Source organism: Lynx canadensis, chromosome D2 (genome assembly GCF_007474595.2).
Source record: "Lynx canadensis isolate LIC74 chromosome D2, mLynCan4.pri.v2, whole genome shotgun sequence".
In the NCBI taxonomy this organism is placed as follows: Eukaryota; Metazoa; Chordata; class Mammalia; order Carnivora; family Felidae; genus Lynx; species Lynx canadensis.
Window position 1 is genome coordinate 25,023,593 of NC_044313.2, and position 19,900 is coordinate 25,043,492.

The 19,900-nt window shown below is 40.6% G+C and overlaps 1 protein-coding gene across 1 annotated transcript in view; it reads right to left on the bottom strand.

Annotated features, from left to right (window-relative positions):
* The window catches only part of CFAP58 (cilia and flagella associated protein 58), a 104,163-nt gene that overhangs the window by 49,480 nt on the left and 34,783 nt on the right, over positions 1-19,900 (bottom strand). Inside the window, exons 10-15 of the mRNA XM_030335515.1 lie at positions 18,279-18,440; positions 17,429-17,575; positions 7,608-7,748; positions 6,125-6,348; positions 3,309-3,420; positions 972-1,076 (exon numbers count right to left, since the gene is read on the bottom strand). Of these exons, the coding sequence (XP_030191375.1) occupies positions 972-1,076; positions 3,309-3,420; positions 6,125-6,348; positions 7,608-7,748; positions 17,429-17,575; positions 18,279-18,440 (891 nt within the window). The remainder of the gene's footprint in view (positions 1-971; positions 1,077-3,308; positions 3,421-6,124; positions 6,349-7,607; positions 7,749-17,428; positions 17,576-18,278; positions 18,441-19,900) is intronic.

Here is a 19,900-nt window from a genome sequence, read left to right on the forward strand (position 1 = left end):
AAGGTAAAGTGTAAAAGAGAAGGGGCACACACCCCTTGCTCACGTACAGAAGTTCCTGCTCTTACTAATGGTAACCCAGCAATTAAGATTACAGGCTTTGGAATTAGAAATAATAAGAATAATTGCCAATGTCCATTAGACATTATGTGCCAAGCAGAATACTAAGCTCTTTCCGTCTTCACAATGTCCCTTTCCACAGGTTCTGTTATTGTCCCATAATACAGGTTAAGAATCCCAGGTGCAGAGAGGTTACCCTCATGCAGCTGCAAATTGGCAAAGACAGGATTCAACTCAGTCCACCAAACACCGGAGCTAACATTCTTGTCCTCACTGAATTCTGGGAGCCCGGCTTCCTCATCTGCTGATTGGGGGTGATAAGACCCACTCCCACGCCCCCAAACTGTGAAAAGGAACCGAGACCTTTCCCAGTAGGGAAAGCCACCCGCACGGTATTTGGCATGGTGGTGATAATGGTGGTGACGGCTTATTCTCGCAAAGACACAGGCCTGAAAGGATGCTACCATTCCTGATTGCTCCAGAATAACTGATTGCATACAATTCACAAAAAGAAGTCTTTCCTTCCAGTGCATCTCACAAATCTTCAAGAGGACAGATCATCTGCACTCTATGTGAAAGCTTATTTTCAAAATCAAAATCATAGCATTTTCCATTATATGAAGATATAAAGAAAAGTATTTAAAAGAATCTGACAAATAAAACTGTAGAGAAGTGAGGGATAAAAGCTCACATTACCCAACTTAATTTTCCAGAATTCTTGAAATATCAGTGATGGCAGCATAAAAGAGCAATTAATCATGTTGTTTGTTCTCTGTGTGTGAGTCACTGTTGCCATCTACAGTTAAAAATGGGGCATGCAATGCTGCCAGCTAGCTAATTCGAAAAACAGTCCTGGACATGGTGATGCCCAGAAAACATGCTTGCTCAGTGAGTACAGAAAACGAAAGTACTACCTGCAGGAGCAGCTCTTTTTCAACCACCTCCTCTGTCTTGCTGATGAGACGCTTCTGCAGGGTATGAATTTTCTGTATCAGCTCATAGGTACTGGGGTCACTGGCCTGTTCAAAGGGAACAAAATAAAGCAGCTGAGCTATCATTAGTTCAAAGCACTGAGGTCCCTGTGTAAAGTAATTATTGTTTTGTTAAAATTTATTGCAAACCTGCAGACCCAACTCAGAGAGAATTAGAACCAAAAAACTAAGAAAGCATAACAGATGGCAACGGCCATCAAAAAAGATTGAAGCTTGGCTAATGTCTTATCTACTGGCTCTAGCTAGCCAATAAGTGGACAGCAAATATGTTTATTCCACCAGTGGGATAATACTAATAATAACAATAATGATAGCTACCGTGCATTTTACCTGATTCTTTGCCACCATCCAGACACCATGCTAAGTGCTTTTTGTACAGTATCAAATTTTAGGCACATGACAGTCCTAAGAGACAATATTAGTCTTCCCCTTTTACAGATAAGGGAACTGAGGCTCAGAGGATTAAGTCATTTACCCATACCGGTGAAGGTCAGAGCTGGATTCAAGCCCAGACATGCCTGGCTCTAAAGCCTGTGGTTCTTCATTACTATGTTCTGAGGCTTTTCTTCCTATGCCCTCTGTTTCCAAATGAATAAGACAGGGTTCCCTAATGTATTCAAACTCAGGATTCTCCTTTGGTAATTGCCAACAAGAAGATTCATTATAGCCTAAGATGGGGAAGGTTTCTAGGACGTAGACTTCTGCTAATCATTGGCAGCAAAACATGACCAGGGCATTTAGCTCTCAAATGGGGTTATCAATCCGTAAAGGTTTGATGCACCTTTGAATTGTACAAATTCGAACAAACTCTACAATTATAAATTGATAATCTGTCCTCTCGACTTTGAGCCAAAGCTCTGCTTTCAACTGTACTGACATTTTGAATTAATCTAGCAGCTAAATATTTTCATCTGCCTCCCCAATATTTTCTAATTTTTAAATAGAAATTGACATGGAATTGGAAACTTTAAAGATCTGCTTGAAAACACATGGAATAAACTAATGTGACAGTAAATGAATTTTAAGTCTTTAGCTCTACTTCCCCAGACACATCCATATTATTGTTAGTTTAGTAAATGACACCACTCTTGGCATTTAAAGAGGAATAAATGAGGGTCGAGAAGAGGTGGGGAGAAAACATTTCACTGACTTTGACTTTGCTTAAGAAATACTAAGTAGTGCCAACTGATATCCACAAACTGGGACTAGATTTGGCACACATTCATCTGGCAAGACTAGATGTTGTTAAAATTCAGGCCTCATGTTTACCTAACAATTTATAATGCATTATCTTTAATGGTTTCTTCATTAAAAGGAAAAAAAAATAGAAATGAAAACCAAAAACTGACTTGGCTGATTGCTCTTTCTCACATCGTGTACTTGTATCCTTCCCAAACCCTAATTGTTCGTGTAGCCCAAGCCCCTCCTGGCACCCACGTGTCTGGGTACAACCATCAGAGATGGCCGTCTTTTCCTTGAATAAAGCAGAGTTTGTCTTTAACTGTTATCTGCAGGGCTGGTGGGAACATCTATCAGGAAATCATAAAATAAAATATGAGGTTTGTTATCCGTCACCTGACAGTGAGACTTCAGCTATGTCCCCAGATCCTAAGAGAAAGGGTTTGGCTAACACAATGCTAGTCCTTCAAAAAAAAAAAAAAAAAAAAGGGCCTTATTTCCTGCAGGAAATCAAAGAATGCAAAGACCAACTGAAAGACAGCATAGACGCTTGTGGCCAATATAGCTAAAGGCAATTACCAATCCAAGACAGGCAGCCTCAGGATAACTGGTTGACCAAAACTACTTTAACAAGAAAAATGTCAATTGGTGAGGCAAGTTCACATCTTTCCCTGCATTTTCTTTAAACAGAAGGGATTTTGTCCAAGACTTTTTTTTTTTTTTTTTTTTTGAGATAGGGTCGGGGAAAGAGGGAGAAGGGGAGAGAGAGAATCTTAAGCAGACTCCATGTTCAGTGCGGAGGCTAACACAACACTAGATTCCACGACCCCCAGGATCAAGAGCTGAGTGTTCAACTGACTGAGCCACACAGACCCCCTTGTCCAAGACTTTTTAAACAAAACCCAAGTAAACTATCTGGGTTTGGAACAACCCAACTGACATTCGATCCAGCCTTACATGTTAGGTAACAATTTGCATAGGATTAAATAAAACCAAGCTTCTTACTGTGCTTTAGCTAGGACACCGTGCAGGGCAGAAGAAGAGATTCGGGGAAGAGAGGAAAGCTTTGCCAGGTGTTACCTGAAGCTTCCTCCATCTGTGCACGTTCATGGGGCTCTCCAGTTCCTCCTCCAGGGCTCGGCATCGCGTCCTCTCCTTCAAGAATTCTCTTTGCATGTGAAAAAACTCCTGCCTAAAAAAGATGAACTTTCTTTTGCAGAGAAATTCTCCTCCCATTTGAAAATCATGTCTTTATGTGGCTATCTACACACTACATCTTACATAAAAAGTTGGAATGAGGGAGACTTCTGTGAACCAAGACCAGCCCCCAATCTGAGCCAGACACAGATGTTACCAATCCCTACAGAGAGCAGACTCCAGCTTTCTCTTTAATGAAAGGACCAGAGCTTCAGAATCATGATTCTGAATACCCAAGGAATTTGGAAGTGTATGGAAAGAACACGGAGGAAGTAAATTATGAGAATTTTAATATACCTTTCAATGCTTCTAAATATCTCCATATAAAGAACAATATATCTTTTATGTTCTGCTTCAAAATACAGCACCTGACTGCAAGACACTGAGGCTCCGGTGTTAACCTGACACCAATCAGGGCGGTGCACTGTACCCGCCTGCACCCTGGAATCACCTGGGGGAGCCTTACAACCTACCTTTGCCTAGACCAAATCCCACAGGAATTCTGCCTTAATTCATCTAGCATGTTACTTGGGTTTCATAGTTGTTGTTGTGTTTTTTTTAATTTTTTTAAGTGTTTATTTATTTTTGAGAGACAGAGACAGAGTGCAAGCAGGGGAGGGGCATAGAGAGGGAGACACAGAATCCAAAGCAGGCTCCAAGCTGGCAACACAGAGTCCAACGCGGGGCTCGAACCTACGAACCATGAGGTCATGGCCTGAGCCAGTCAGACACTTAACCGACTGAGCCACCCAGGCGCCCCAGGTTTCATAGGCTTTAAAGTCCTCCTGGTAATTCTAAGGTACAGCCAGGATTGAGAAACACCGAGTTGGGAGTGATATTTTATTTCATGTTCCACAACTACACAGATGGCTGCAACGGTCCTGAAGAGCTAGCTCTGGCTCAAACCTACTTCTCCAAACTGCGGAAATCTCCAGCTAATAGGTACTGTGCGATAGCCATTCGCAGTACCCTGTGAGCTGGCTGCCACCCTATTGAACAAGACGCTTTGCTGGGGGGGCGGAGAAGAAGCAAACACTCACACTGATACGGGCAACAAGGATATTATTATCTGTCCTCGTCTGCTGTGGGTGTGCAGATTACTAATACCAAGCCATCTCTTTTACTTAATTGCTTCATTTAAACCAATAATACAACTTCCCCTCATTAGCAAGACAAACCATTAGAATTAACTGCACGATGTTCACTCAACAGGGAGCTCAGAACAAGCTGCTTAGAATTAAAAGCATATTTTTAACACTTCGATTATCTAGAGCGCCGTCAGACAGGAGGGCAGGAGTATTAGCTACTGTCACTGACAGCTTATTTTGTACTAGACCCTGTGCTAGGCACATTGTGTTTGTTTCCGTGTTTAATTTTAACTACAAGCCTAACGCTCAGAGAAGTGTAATGATTTGCCCAAGGTCACACAGCTTGTGGGTGGCAAGTCTGAGATTGGAATTCATGCCTGCTTGCCTCCAATATCTTTCCTAAGTTGCCCTCCCATTGAAGAGAAAAATAAAATCTATTACCAACAAAACAGTCATACTGACAAGGAATGGGTAGAATTTGGTCCTTTGTGTATATAACAAAAATAACTCATGGCTGGCAAGTTTAGTGATGATCTTTGAGATCATTCAATAGCTACTTAGAATGAATCCATTTGTCTTCGAAATGTCAATGGTTGGTATCTCTGGTTAGTAAACTTATGAGTGATTTTCTAATCCCTTCTTTATATTTTTTCTTCATTTCCCACATTTTCTACAATGAATTTGTACTACTTTCATCACCTGAAATACGAGCAACTCTAAAAAAAAAAATAAAAAGTATTGATCCATCCTGGATAGTGGCAACTTCTCTTGCTATTCCTGAATATATTCACTGCATCTAAATATCAAAACTATCTTCTAACTTAATTCATTTAAGAAGCAGATGCAAACCGTGTCCTTGTCCCAAGGTGGTCAAGGATACTGTTCATCTACAAGTCTGGGGGGAATAAGGATAGCTACTGAAACAACACCAGTCCTCTTATTTGGTTTCCTGCAATTGCCTATATAAAACATGGTGATGTTTTCCCAAAGGGGAAGTAGATCTTGTATAATGTAAGATTTAAGGCAAGAAGAAGGCACACTAAGCTAAAGTAAAAGCTGCGGAAGATAAATCAAGAGTGAGACATCAAATTTGGCTGCCTTCTAAGGAAACAGAGTTTTTCAAATCGTGATAAAATTAAACTTTTCTCTTCTTTTCATTCTGTATATAATTCCAAGAAAAAAGATGTGCAAATGTTCCCAGGACCGAATGTAAATGTTGCTGATCCATTGCTTGCACACTGCCTTCTTAAATGAAGTCTAAACAGCTCATTGGGGGAAATTATTTTCTGCATTGTAACTAGTTTGTCTGTGGTCTGTTTTCAAATTTCTTTTTTTTAAATCCAGAATACATTTCTAAAAAAATCTTTTTGCCCTCACTTATATTTCCCTGAGAGGAAATGAGTCCATTCTTTTGTGACATAGAATGGGCACAACATAGATTCTGAATTACGGAAAAGTTGTTCTCATTATTCGTTAATAATTTCATCATATAAAAAATTATTTTGTACAACTTGAGAAAGACTTTCCATGACACACAAGCATGAACACAAGGTCATTTCAGGAGCTCCCCTCAGGCTACTGTGACCTCAGCTCTGAAAGGTCTTCTATTACCTGAGTTCATCAACATTTGCCACACTCCTGGCAAGAATCCCCTTTTCCCGGCGAAGTTTCTTAATCTCAAGTTTGAGAATTCTCATGTCCTCCACCTTCTGGTTGTACTGGCTCTCGCCTTTATTCAGCACGGACTGTTGGATCTTGATCTTCTCATAGAGCAAAGCCAACTCGTCATTGCGCCGGACAAGCTGAGACCCGAGAATATCTCTCTCGCTGATGACCTAGAAAAATCAGGAGAGGCGTGGCTGTCAGGGAACAAAAAGTCTCACTTTACATTATGGCAGCCTCTTTCATTCTGTCAAATGTCTCAAATGCCCCTGTATGCTAGGTACCCAGTGGGCAGGGCACTGGAAAGACCCTGCTAGACAGTCAACACTGGGCTCCTTCCATGCATTTGCAGTCCCTTTGGAAAGAGAAAGGGTACAACAAATCATCAATCATCATCATCATCATCATCATCATCATCATCCAATAATTCTTGGTCCATCAGTTTGGTTTTTTCCCAACCCATTATTTTGTAAATATTAAATTTTTAAATGTATTTGTTTATTTTGACAGAGAGAGAGAGAGAGAGAGAGAGAGAACGCGCATGTGCACATATGAATGGGGGAGGGGCAGAAAGAGAGGGATAAAGAGAATCCCAAACAGGCTCTGCATTGTCAGTGAAGAGCCCAACTCAGGGCTCAAACTCACAAACCATGAGATCAATACCTGAGCCAAAATCAAGAGTCAGATGCTTAACTGACTGAGCCACCCAGGCGCCCCTATAAATGTTAAAATTTGAATGACTTAATGATGGGCTAGCTCTTACCAGTTTCCACCACTCCTTACTGTCTTACACCGGTCAACTTCTCTTTTTTTCACTCTCCCAAATCTCTGAAAGCTTATTTAAGTTTCTTTCTTTTTTTTTTTTTTTTTTTTTTACTATTTATTTTGAGAGAGAGAAAGAACGAGTTGGGGAGGGGCAGAGACAGAGAGGCAGAGAGAGAATCCCAAGCAGACTTCTGAGTTGTCAGTGCAAAGCCCAACCCAGGGCCCTATCTCACAAACTGTGAGATCATGACCAAGTCAAAATCAAGAGTCAGATGGTTAACTGACTAAGCCACCCAGGTGCCCCTGACAGTATGTAAGTTTCTAACCCCCTAATTATGCATTTGAGTTTCTAGCCCTGGAATTATGCCATTTTTAATTACAATTATATGTGAGCATTTATATTATACTAGAATGTAAACTCCCTGAGAATAAGGACCTTATTTTCTTGTTGGTCAGTGTATCCCCAGTGCCTGGAGGACAGTAAATGCTCATAAAAATGACTTGAATAATGAACAAATATTTCATAATTAATCAACAGAAGACGGATCTTCTGCTGCTGCTGTTCTTCCAATAAATAGAATGTAAGAGCATAAAGAATGAGGATTCATGAAAAGCTGAATCACACAGTTGTGCTTGCTGATGAGGTCTGGTGAGGAGATGTTCCTACCTGGTCTAATTCCTTCTTCTGTCTCAGCCTCTCCCCATCGGCCTCAGCGATGATCCGCAGGAGCTTTCTCTCCTCCACTTCCTGCTTTTCAATGAAGTGCTTGGTCTCCAGAGCTTGTTGTCTGAGCTTCTGCAGCTCGGCCTGACAAAGAGCGAAAGGTACAGACAAAGTTCACTCTGTGGCAATACCAGCCTGGACTGCAGGGCCCAGGATCAGAGGTAGAGTTGTTCTTCTTGTACTTTCCTCTGATGTTTCGCTTAATATGGCCTGATCACTCTCACAAGCAAAACAAGCTACACACACACACACACACACACAGGCCTGTAAAGAAACAGCAGTGAACATTACAGTGGTCATGTTTATTCTATGAGTTGTGCCCTTGAGGGATTTCCATCATTTTTCTATATATGTGTAGCAGAGGCTTCATTGGTATTCAGCAGCACTTCTCTCACCAGCTAAACAAGGTGAGAATTCACAAAGAATGGTGCAGAGGAGGATGTAGGGGTACGGAGGGGTGAGGGAGGGTCTTTGCATGCATCAGCTCCTGTAATGGTCCGAACACCACGGGCATATCAACTGTAAAGATAAAGCCTACTGCAAGCAAAAATTAAATTAACAAAGATAACAACCAAGTGTCTGTCTTATAAAATGTCTTCATGGAACAGAAGAGATGTCATGGTGCAAAAAGATACATAGATCCTATCCCTAAGATGCTTCCAATCTAGATGAGAAGATAAGATATACAAGTATTATATGAACATTAACAAGTCCAGGCAGAGATTTTTCAGTATCTTTATTAGCACACAGACAGTGAATGGATGTTATAGGAGGTTAGAGGACTATGGTTGTCAGGGAGACTTCCGGGGAGAGCTCAGATCTTGAGGCTCTTGAGGTCACATGGAAAATCGTAAGAGTGATGGAGACAGGGTGCCGTGGACTAGTCAGTTTCAGAAAGAAAATACCTCTCATCAAAGGACACATTCACTCCACTTCCACAAGTATGTTTGTGACCTACAATATCTCAGGCATTTTGATGCCAGGCATCTTGCATAGCTATTCTTATCCCCAGTTTACAAATGTGATCCGTAAGACTCTCTGTCTTAAAAATAAATAAACGTTAAAAAATAAAAATAAAAAAGGGCATCTGAGTGGCTCAGTTGGTTAAGCGTCAGACTTCAGCTCAGGTCATGATCTCGCGGTCCGTGAGTTCAAGCCCCATGTCAGGCTCTGGGCTGATGGCTCAGAGCCTGGAGCCTGCTTCCAATTCTGTGTCTCCCTCTCTCTCTGCCCCTCCCCCCGTTCATGCTCTGTCTCTCTCTGTCTCAAAAATAAATAAACATTAAAAAAAAACAAATGTGATCTGTAAGAGACAAAGAAAAGCAAATTAACTTGCACGCGGTCACACAGCTAGTGGGTAGCAGAGTTTGGATTCCAACCCAGATCTTCTGATTCCAAACCCTGTACCCCCACTGCTATCACCACCCAATTGTTGTAAGTGAAATACAAGAATAAAACTTGAAAGATTCATCATCTGTTAGAAATGACAAATAAAACCACACCACGATGTGCAAATGCTATCTACTGAGAGAAAAAGGACATGGGAGTTCCTAATTCCTGCCTGCCTAGGGGTTAGAGGGAAGAACCAGTTGGAGCCTTGGCAACTGACAGGTAAGTTCCTAAATGCAGAGACTTGTGTTGGGGGAAGGCATTAAACAGCCAAGCATGCAAATTGTAAAGTACCTGGTGTGTTCACCACACAGCCAACATCCAGTGTGGCTGGATTAGTGTTAGGTAGGGAACAGCAGGAGGTAAAGCTGAACCAGACTGGGAAAGGTTTTGTGTGCCACACACTGGACAGAGTCTACAATGGGGAGCCATAGAGGGATTCATATTAAAGGAAACAAAAGTGTGTCTTTGAGAGGTTCCACGTCCACATGGGAAGGACAGGTTTTTATCACAGACGGGCTCAGCACAAAAAGTAACAAATAAGAATAGAGCTCTGTTATTACCCATGCCTAGAAACACAAGGGGGATGACAAGATGATAGTAAGGCTCCAACTTTTCAATGGTTTGCTGGCTGGCAAATGACAGTGAGAAAGTAATAAATTTTTCCTTCAAGGGAGTATTGGGAGCCCCACCACCACCACCACCACCACCACCACCTCCACCCATCCAGAAAGTTCACTGGGATGACAGAAAGCCCCATATTTGCAAATGCCTGTGACCCAACCCAACTCTAGTTAGGTTGGACTCACGGAGGCTAAGAGTCATTAACTCCATACCTCAAGCTTATCCAAACGGTAGAAGATACTGTACACCTAGTAATAGACGTGTAATGTCACAAACTAAAGGCATCCGGCTACTGTGAAACCAAAGGTTTCTTTTATGACATTTTGTTTGTTCATTCACGAACATGTTTTTGGTACAGGGATAAGCAAAAGCAAATACTTATTGAGAAAGGATCTGGTCTAATACTTACCACTTTGGCAATCCTGTTGGGAAAGAAAGCAAAGAACCAGCCTCTCTCTTTCTTTAATCAGTTAAGGTGACAGTGAAGGCAGCCATAAATACCTGTTTGGCTCATGTTTTCTTTAATAAAACTTTTATTTTCCCAGATGTGCAACATTCACTTCCCTGTTCCTAAGTGCCAAGAGCTGATCAGAATCCATCAGCAGAACAAAATGAAACCCCTGTTATATTAAAATGCAATCAACGGTGTGTAAAAGTATCTGTCTGAAATGTAAAACCGTTCACGCGTTTGGCATTGCTGTGTGTTTTTTTTCCCATAATATATCAAAATTCTGAGTGGTCTCCTTATGTCATAAATTTATGGGCTGTAAACAAGATGTGGCATTAGACTATGGCAGCAAATGTTAACATCAACAAAACACCTTGAGCCTAATGCATTTAGCAGCTATAAATCTGAGCTGTCTCACCCAGGAAAGATGGTAACAATTGCTGGGCTCCCAAAAGCTCATCAAGCAATGTTCTAGGTGGGACCTGAGGTATCCACGTCTCTGAAAGTGTTACCAGTGGTATGAAGTTGTAATTGTAATGCAATGACGGGACACACCCTTTAGTCACTGCCTCCACAATCATACGGTTTTGTGATAGGTGTTTATGGAATAGATATCATCCAATTTGGCTGCAGGCATAAATCATATCTCAAGAACCATACTCACAGGTGTTTCACCCATTCGTACATGATCCCAACATTCACTGGGTTTCACAGAAATCATCTGTTTACATCTAAGACTAATAGGACCACCTAAAGTTTTCTAGTCGTGAGAATAATTAGGCTTTCTTTCCCTCCCCCTCTCTGTCTATGTGGCAGCTCCCATCCAGGTCACCCTAGAAAGTCCACTAAGTAAAAGGATAAGGTGCCCTGAAGCCAGTTGCTAATGTGATGCTGGGCTCTGGACATAGAGAATCTGCTGCTGAATTATTCACCAGGAATCAAAGTGCTGTCAGACTGATGTGGGATGATTTGAAGGTGACGAGGCAGAATCAGGGGCTTGTTAGGACATTCCAAATGAGAGGGCTCCGTCAGCACTGATGAAACAAGACTGGGACAGAATGGGCAGATGAACGCACATGCAGCAACGTCTCAGAGGACTATTGACATTCTGTCATAACCATAATGTGCCGACAATGTCTAGAATCCTGAAAAGTCAGTAAGGCCTGGGAGCAACTGAAAAAGGAAAAGAAATACGGAAGGAGCAAGATGTTTCTTTTGAGGGGGGATGAACGGGGACAAGGGTGATCCATTATGGACAACTCTTTGTCATCTTGGAGAAGTAGTAAATTGGGTTGTCCTGTCAAAAGGCGTATCACGGTCTAAAACACAGGCTGGGGCTTGCCCTTCCAGGAGAAATTAGGGCCCACGAAGCTTTGTAGAGCCCAACAATAAGAGGCTAAATGTCTCTTGGAGCAAAGGTACTAGAAAATCTGCCCTTCCCTCCACGGTTTTGGTTTGCGAACTTCAGATGCATGAAATCCAGAGACCTGTGTGAAACGTGATTCAAATATGAGGCTAAAAAGGCAAGAGGTTGAAACTCCACATTTGAGCTGTCGTATTTTTCTAAAGAATGTCAAGCAGGCCTAATGATAGGCCAAAATTATCCAGCCGAGGCACCATTGGATAACCTCAAATAGATTAAGCAGACATCCTTTTTCTGTTCCTCATTCTTGCCTCAATGGCAAATGCCAGGGAAAAAAAGTCACCCTGGTTTCATAGGAAGTCCAAAGCAACCAATCACCTTTCTATAATCAATGGTCCAAAGCTATCCAGACTTGGGATTCCCCGTTTAGAGCAGACTCTCTAGGGTAGAAGCCCTTTAATCATCTTTCATGTTCGCCAGCTGCCAGCTGTGCTGGTACAGGACCAAATACCAGCTCTATTGCCCTTCACTTTATTATGATGCTTCTTTGGAGCTGTACATGTATGATGATGGAGGGCATAATTGAAACAAATAATAACCAAGTCAAACTCTAGGGAATTAGGAACAATTGATCTTTTGCATAGGACATTGCTTTATCTAAAGCAGAATTTTATAGAAGGCAGTTTAGCTCCACCTTGGACCCCACTCATAGGGTCATAATCTTTTGAAAAGAGCACTAGTTGGGAATACTAACTAGTAAGAGATGAGGATCAATGTCATGATGTACCAAATAGAGCTACACTGAAGCCTTGCTAACATGGGTCCATGAGGCCGATGGGTGAAGCACTGTTTATAAAAAGATTCTTCCGATTCATTCAATGATTAATAAACCCGTCCCACTACAGGCTCCAGGGTGAAACCAGCTACCATCTACAAAACTATTCCTTCGAACAAGGAGAACAGGAGCAAAGATGAAGGATATTTCCCAATTTAAAAATATATATTTATATTTCTTTATATGGAAATGCATTTAAATGCAGATTTGTTATAATTTTTTAAATTAATTTATTTTTTATTTGGATTCAAGTTAGTTAACTTATAGTATAGTATTGGTTTCAGGAGTAGAATTTAGTGATTGATCATTTATCTATAACATCCAGTTCTCAGCCCAGCAAGTGCCCTTTTTAACGCCCATCACCCTGATTCAACTCACCCCTCCATCAACCGTCAGTGTTTACTCTATAGTTAAGAGTCCCTCATGGTTTGCCTCCTTATTTTTATCTTATTTTATTTTTCCTCCCCTGCCCCTATGTTTTGTTCCTTAAATTCCACATATGAGTGAAATCATATGATATTTGTCTTTCTCTGACTGACTTATTTCACTTAGCATAATACACTCTACTTTCATCCATGTTGTTGCAAGTGGTAGGATTTCATTCTATTTGACCGCCGAGTAATTTCCATTGTATATGTATCTCACATCTTCTTACCCATTCATTAGTTGATGGACATCTGGGCTCTTTCCATAATTTGGCTATTGCTGATAGTGCAATAAACATTGGGGTGCATGTGCCCCTTGGAATCAGCATTTTTGTATCTTTTGGATAAATACCTAGTAGTGCAATTGCTGGGTCATGAGTAGTTCTATTTTTAACTCTTTGAGGAACCTCCATACTGTTTTCCAGAGCGGCTGCACCAGTTTGCATTCCCACCAACAGTGCAAAAGGGTTCCCCTTTCTTCACATCCTCATCAACATCTGTTGCTTCCTGAGTTGTTAATGTTAGCCGTTCTGTCAGATGTGAGGTGGTATTTCATTGTGGTTTTGGTTTGTATTTCCCTGATGATGAGTCATGTTGAGCATCTTTTCATGTGTCTCTTAGCCATCTGGATGTCTTCTTTGGAAAAGTGTCTATTCATGTCCTCTGCCCATTTCTTCACCGGATTATTCTGGTTTTTTGGGTGTTGGGTTTGATAAGTTCCTTATAGATTTTGGATACTAACCCTTTATCTGATATGTCATTTGCAAATATCTTCTCCCATTCCATCGGTTGCCTTTTAGTTTTGTTGATTGTTTCCTTTGCTGTGCAGAAGATTTTTATCTTGACTAGGTTCCAGTAGTTCATATGTGCTTTTCTTGTCTCCAGAGACATGTCTAGTAAGAAGTTGCTGCAGTCGAGGTCAAAGAGGTTGCCATTTTCTCCTCTAGGATTTTAATGGTTTCCTGTCTTACATCTTCCATCTTCCATCCATTTTGAATTTATTTTTATGTATGGTATAAAGAAGTGGTCCAGGTTCATTCTTCTGCAAGTCGCTGTCCAGTTTTCCCAACACTGTTTGCTGAGAGACTTTTTTCCATTGGATATTCTTTCATGCTTTGTTGAAGATTAGTTGGCCATACATCTGTGGGTCCATTCCTGGGTTCTCTATCCTGTTCCACTGATCTATGTGTCTTTTTGTGCCAGTACCATACCATCTTGATGACTACAGCTTTGTAATAACAGCTTGAAGTCCGGAATTGTGATGCCTCCAGCTTTGGTTTTCTTTTCAACATTATTTTGGGTATTCAGGGTCTTTTCTGGTTCCATAAACATTTTAGAATTGTTTGTTCTACCTCTGTGAAGAATGCTGGTGTCATTTTGATAGGGATTGCCTTGAATGTGTAGATTGCTTTGGGTAGCATAGACATTTTAACAATGTTTGGTCTTCCAAAGCATGGAATCTTCTTCCATTTCTTTGTGTCTTCTTCAATTTCTTTCATTAGCATTCTATAGTTTTCAGCGTACAGATATTTTACCTCTTTAGTTAGGTTTATTCCTAGGTATCTTATGGTTTTTAGTGCAATTGTAAATGGGATCAATTCCTTGATTTCTCTTTATGTTGCTTCATTATTGGTATATAGAAATGCAACAGATTTCTGTACATTAATTTTATATCCTGCAACTTTGCTGAATTCATGTTCAAGCGATTTTTTTGGTGGAATCTTTTGGGTTTTCTACATAGAGAATCATGTCATCTGCAAAGAGTGAAAGTTTGACGTCTTCCTTGCCAATTTGGATGCCTTTTATTTCTTTTTGTTGCCTGATTGCTGAGGCTAGGACTTCCAGTACTATGTTGAACAATAGTGGTGAGAGTGGACATGCCTGTCATGTTACTTGACCTTAACGGGAAAACTCTCAGTTTTTTTCCCACTGAGGATGACATTAGCTGTGCGTTTTTAGTATATGGCCTTTATGACGTTGAGGTATGTTCATTCTATCCCTACTTTCTTGAAGGTTTTTGTCAAGAAAGGATGCTGTACTTTATCAAATGCTTTTTCTTCATCTACAGAAATGATCATATGGTTTTTACCCTTTCTTTTATTAATGTGGTATATCACATTTATTGATTTGCAGATATTGAACCACTCCTGCAATCCAGGAATAAATCCCACTTGGTCATAGTGGATAATTCTTTTAATGTATTGTTGGATTTGATTTGCTAGTATTTTGTTGAAACTTTTTGCATCCATGTTCATCAGAGAAGCAGACACTCAACCGACTGAGCCACCCAGGCGCCCCAAAAAAAATATTTTTAAAAAGAAATTAAAAATTCAAAAAAGGTTTAACAATAAAAAAAAATAAAATAGAACAACAAATTTTCTCTTTCTGTACCCAAGAAAGAAAAAGAAAACAACACAAACAAAAAGAGAAGCAAAGAAAATGAACAAACGAACAAAAAGAAACCCAAATGAAGCTAGATCCAGTTTCCCCTTAGAGCTGAAACATTGTAGCACACTATAAAATGTAGACAAAGCAGGTGGAAGGGATTTGTGCTGGTCGTCTGGACAAGGGTCCTGCTACTCTGGTTCAGGCCAACTTGCCCTAGTGGAGATATGCCTGGAAGGTGTAGGTGGGTGGGACTTGGTGGAAGCAATTTCGGCCTCTACTAGATGGTGCTGTGTTTCTCTCTGAAGTCTGATACTGCTGGTATGCAGGGGGGTGGGTGGAAGATGGCATCATCCCGTCCTCTCCTCCCCTGAGATGGGAACCCACAGCCTCTGCTGTTCAGGAGGAACTCACAGAAAAACGTCCCAGGCTTTCATCAGATCCCTAGCCTTAACCTGTCTTCCCAGTGCCACAGTTCTGTGTTTTATTTCTGGCCAATGGCTGGGTTTCGAAACACCAAATCTTAAAAGGCCCAGCAAAACTCAGACCACTCCCCTCCTCTGGAGGAGAGACTCACAGCAAGCCCTTCACTGTCCTGTCCCAGAAAAGTAGTCACACAGTGCACACCCAGTGGCTGGAGTCTATTGTGGCACACAGCAAAAAGCTGGGACCAGGATATCATCCATCTGAGGGCACCTCTGTTCCCTGAAGTTGAATTGGCCACTCAACAGCTCCTGGTGAGCCTTTTGTCCTTGGAAAGGCAAAAAAAAAAAAAAAAAAAAAAAAAAAAACCCTCTTCAAAATGTACAGTAGGAAGTGGGGGGCAATCTCTCCCAGTGCAACCGAGGGGATCCCTGCATCACAGAATCCCCCACAAATCCTACACTAATTCAATCCCCACCACTCTTTCTCTCTCTTCCTGACCACTCCCTGCCAAAGGGTTCCCTTCCCTACGCAGCACCACTGCTTTCCTCTCCCCCAGTTCACAGCTCCAATCCTTGCTTCTGTCACATTCTCTCCCTCCAATTGTGCAGATTGTTTTCATAATCCTCAGACTGATATCCTAGTTGTTTAAAATGATTTCATGTTGATCTAGCTGTATTCGAGGGACAAGGCAAGCTCAGAGTCCCCTTACTATTCCACCATCTTAAGTCCCTCCTCCTATTCCTTTTGTATCATAATCTAGAGTGGGAAGATCAAGTCTTAGGTAAATATCAATTATCATATCTTTTTGTAAAGGCAGTTTTGTTTATTTTAATCTTTCTCAAACCAAACGTGCCTTGATTTAATATAGTAGTCTTATTTACATGAAGACCCATTATTAAGTTGACAAAACCCATTATGAAATTCAGAGTGTATGTTCAATCTATGGCATCTTGGAGTCAAGGAAATTTGGCATTAAAGCTACACATTTTCAATATAGAAACTATCCTTGAAAACAAATATGTGCAGAAACCAAGACACCCAGTCTCTCATTTGCTATAGATAGTTCCTGCAAGTGGCTTATAGATATCCATGAGTATTCTGCGTATACATTTTCAAATGAAAGTGATACTTTCATACTCTTAGCAGTTCCTTTTTAATTCTTCGGTCAAATGGATTAGAAGGGAAATCTACTGGATTGGATAGGAAAAGGAAAATATATTAGGTTTAGTGAATGTGTATACTAAAACATATTTGGTTCATGGATTTGAAAGGGCATAATTATTTGGTCTGTATTCTTGGGGAAAGTCTTTATGTTATATTGGTAGACATATAATGTTCGAAGGTAGTAGATTTAAAAGGATATGTCTTAGTAGTATATATAAAGACAGAGGTGATGCTCTGGAGGAGTGGCTAATGCTAATGCAGGTAGAAAAGTCAGGTGCACATAAAGCAAACAACTATTAGGAGCAGAGGGACAAAGTCTTGCCAGCACCACCTTATGGAAGGTCCGGGGAAGAGTTTGGGAGGGTTGGGTATGGGTGTTGGACTGAGGTTATAAATGCAAAGGGATTGTAGCAAGCCTGCAAGCTCCAGGACTTCCTAGGCACTGCTGACCTGCTAGTTTCTCTTCCACTGTGATAATAGCAGTATAGGTGAAAGGGGTGCCTATGCATCTCCACTGGCTTCCTCCTCTGCTCTACCTGGGAGCACTACCCATACAGAAGCCTGACCTGAAGGTGTTAGAGTTCATCCTCCTGGTTCCTCGGTTGTTCTCCCTGCACCTTGTTGCCTTCAATGAGCATGGAGCCTGCCTCAAGTGGGCCAAAGAGGTAGTCTATTGGTCCATCACTTTTATTATAAGATCTGTACCTTCAAAGTTTCCTTCTCCTTTTCTATCCGCTGCTGTTCCAGATGTAACTTCACAAGTGCTGACTCTTTGGCTGAGATTTCTTCTTTCAGCTGATCTACCTGATGGGTCATAATCTTTAATTTTCTCTTCATTTCTGTTATTTCATCCTAACAAAATGAAAGGAGAAATGTTTGAAAGTGAATTAAATAGACATCACCCTCTGTATAGAAGTTCAATACATAGTCAAGAGCTTTTAAGGGAGGTTCTCTCAAAACAATGGTCTCCTGGACAATCACCACCAGGTTGTTGTTCCTTTGTACCTTGTGCCCATCAACCTGAAAGTACTTTGTAGCATTAACTCTCAAAATATTCTCATGAGATATATACAAAGTATGCATAATGAGCAGTTCACACACACATACACACACAACACATACATACAACACACATACAACAAACATATACACAACACACACATTTTATTCTTCATTTTACAAGGGAAGAATTGGCCCAACAACAAACATTATAACTAAGAGGTTACAAAGCAAAGATGTGCAATTAAATGACAACAGAATGCTGCTCCCCTCTCAGCCCTGGTAGCTATTAGCAGTTTGAAAAATTAGAAACAAGAGAATGGCAATTCTACATAATAATTAAAAGCAGGACCATGATCTTCACTTTGTATCAAGTTGTGTCATTTCTATTTCAAATAATCTGATAGTTCTGCACAAACTGATCCTTCTCTCTCAGGTGAATTCCATGAGATTTCTTGCTTGCCTTGTTCTAAATCCTGCCATTAGGATAACAGAAACTGCTTTGAACCCAGGAAGGGGAGGAGTCAAAACATAAAGACAAAAACATATTCTTTACCTGAGCCTCAACTAGATTTTTGCTATACAGATTCCTGTCTGACCTCACCGCTTCATACAGGTTCTGTTGCTGTTTTAATTTAGTTTCTGATTCAGCGATTTTTTTCCTGTAGTCAAAAATCTGCATTTCACGGATTTTTATGTCTTCCATGTTCATGAGAACCTGGGGGAAAAAGAAGTATAGAAAAATGGTTACATAGCCCATCTGTAATTATCAGTTCAGGACAAACAGAGATTTTGATCTAAGAGTAGCTGGTAGAAATGTTAGCAATCAAGAAATCTGACTGCAGCTCTGATCACTGCAGTGCAACACAGAAATTCAGCCCAGCTGATTAGGGGCAAACATACATTTTATCTACACCAGAGTTCTGCTCAAGCATGAAGGCTTTAGCAGTTATTTTGTGATCACAAGAGGAAAAAAAATCTTTCAATTCTGAAAACCTCTCCTGAACACCCACCCACCAAAAAAAGAAAAAGAAAAGGTGCAGGTTTAAACAGATCTTCACATGGAGCACTAAGAAAGATAAGAGATAACTTAGCTGTTTGGCCACACTCACAGCTTTGTAAATTTAACCACGAAAAAGAAAAGTGGCCTTTGGACATCGATAGCAATCAAAGCACTGTCTTGCCAATGTCAAACTCGCTCCATCAGGGAAACTCAAAGGATTTCATAAAAATGCATTCTATTGTGCACAAAACACTTCTAGGAAAGATGAGATACAAGATAACTGCCTCTTTTTTGCAACTATGAAAAACCGAGGCACAAAATTCCACCGTGAGCCAATGCTTCTCAACAAGCAATCCATACAATTGAAATTATATAATCATGACTCTTAGCTGCAATGTCCACAGAAATTGATTTTTTAAGGACAAACTTCTTCAAAAATTCCTTCAGAAGAAAAACTTTAGCAAGGAAGACTGAATCAATGGAATGATGGTCTAGACAAAAGCTAGAATATATAAGGGGAAAATTCTTCAGAAGATTTTTACTGCATTTCAGTGGCGTTATTTTAATTAATGGTTATAACTAAAGGAAAGAAACAGCAATGTGACAGAGAATAGAAAGAAGGGCATGTCCATGCAGTAACATGGCCAGAGAAGGTTTCTCTGAAAAGGAGGTATTTTATCTAGAACCTAAAGGTCAAAAAGTACTTACACCTTTGACATACTCATATTCATTACGACTCAGGTGTGGGTTACTTGTGAGCAACATGTTCCCAAGTCATTGCACTACAGAAGCCTTTTATTCCCCCATGTGGAGTTAGTATTCCAGAAAACACACTCCAAGAAACAGTTCTAATGTTTTCCCATCAGAGTTAATGATGCCTAGTGTTTAATATATTTATCCTTTATATCTTTAAATAAACACCTTCTAAGTTTTCTTAGAAATATTTAAGGAAAGGGGCACCTGGTTGGCTCCATCAGTTAAGCCTCCAACTCTTGATTTCAGCTCAGGTCAGGATCTCCCAGTTTGTGAGTTCGAGTTCGGCATTGGGCTCTGCACTGACAGCACGGGACCTGCTTGGGATTCTCTCTTTTCCTCTCTCTCTCTGCCTCTCCCCAACTCTCTGTCTCTCTGTCTCTCTGTCTCTCTCTCAAAACAAATAAATAAACATTTAAAAA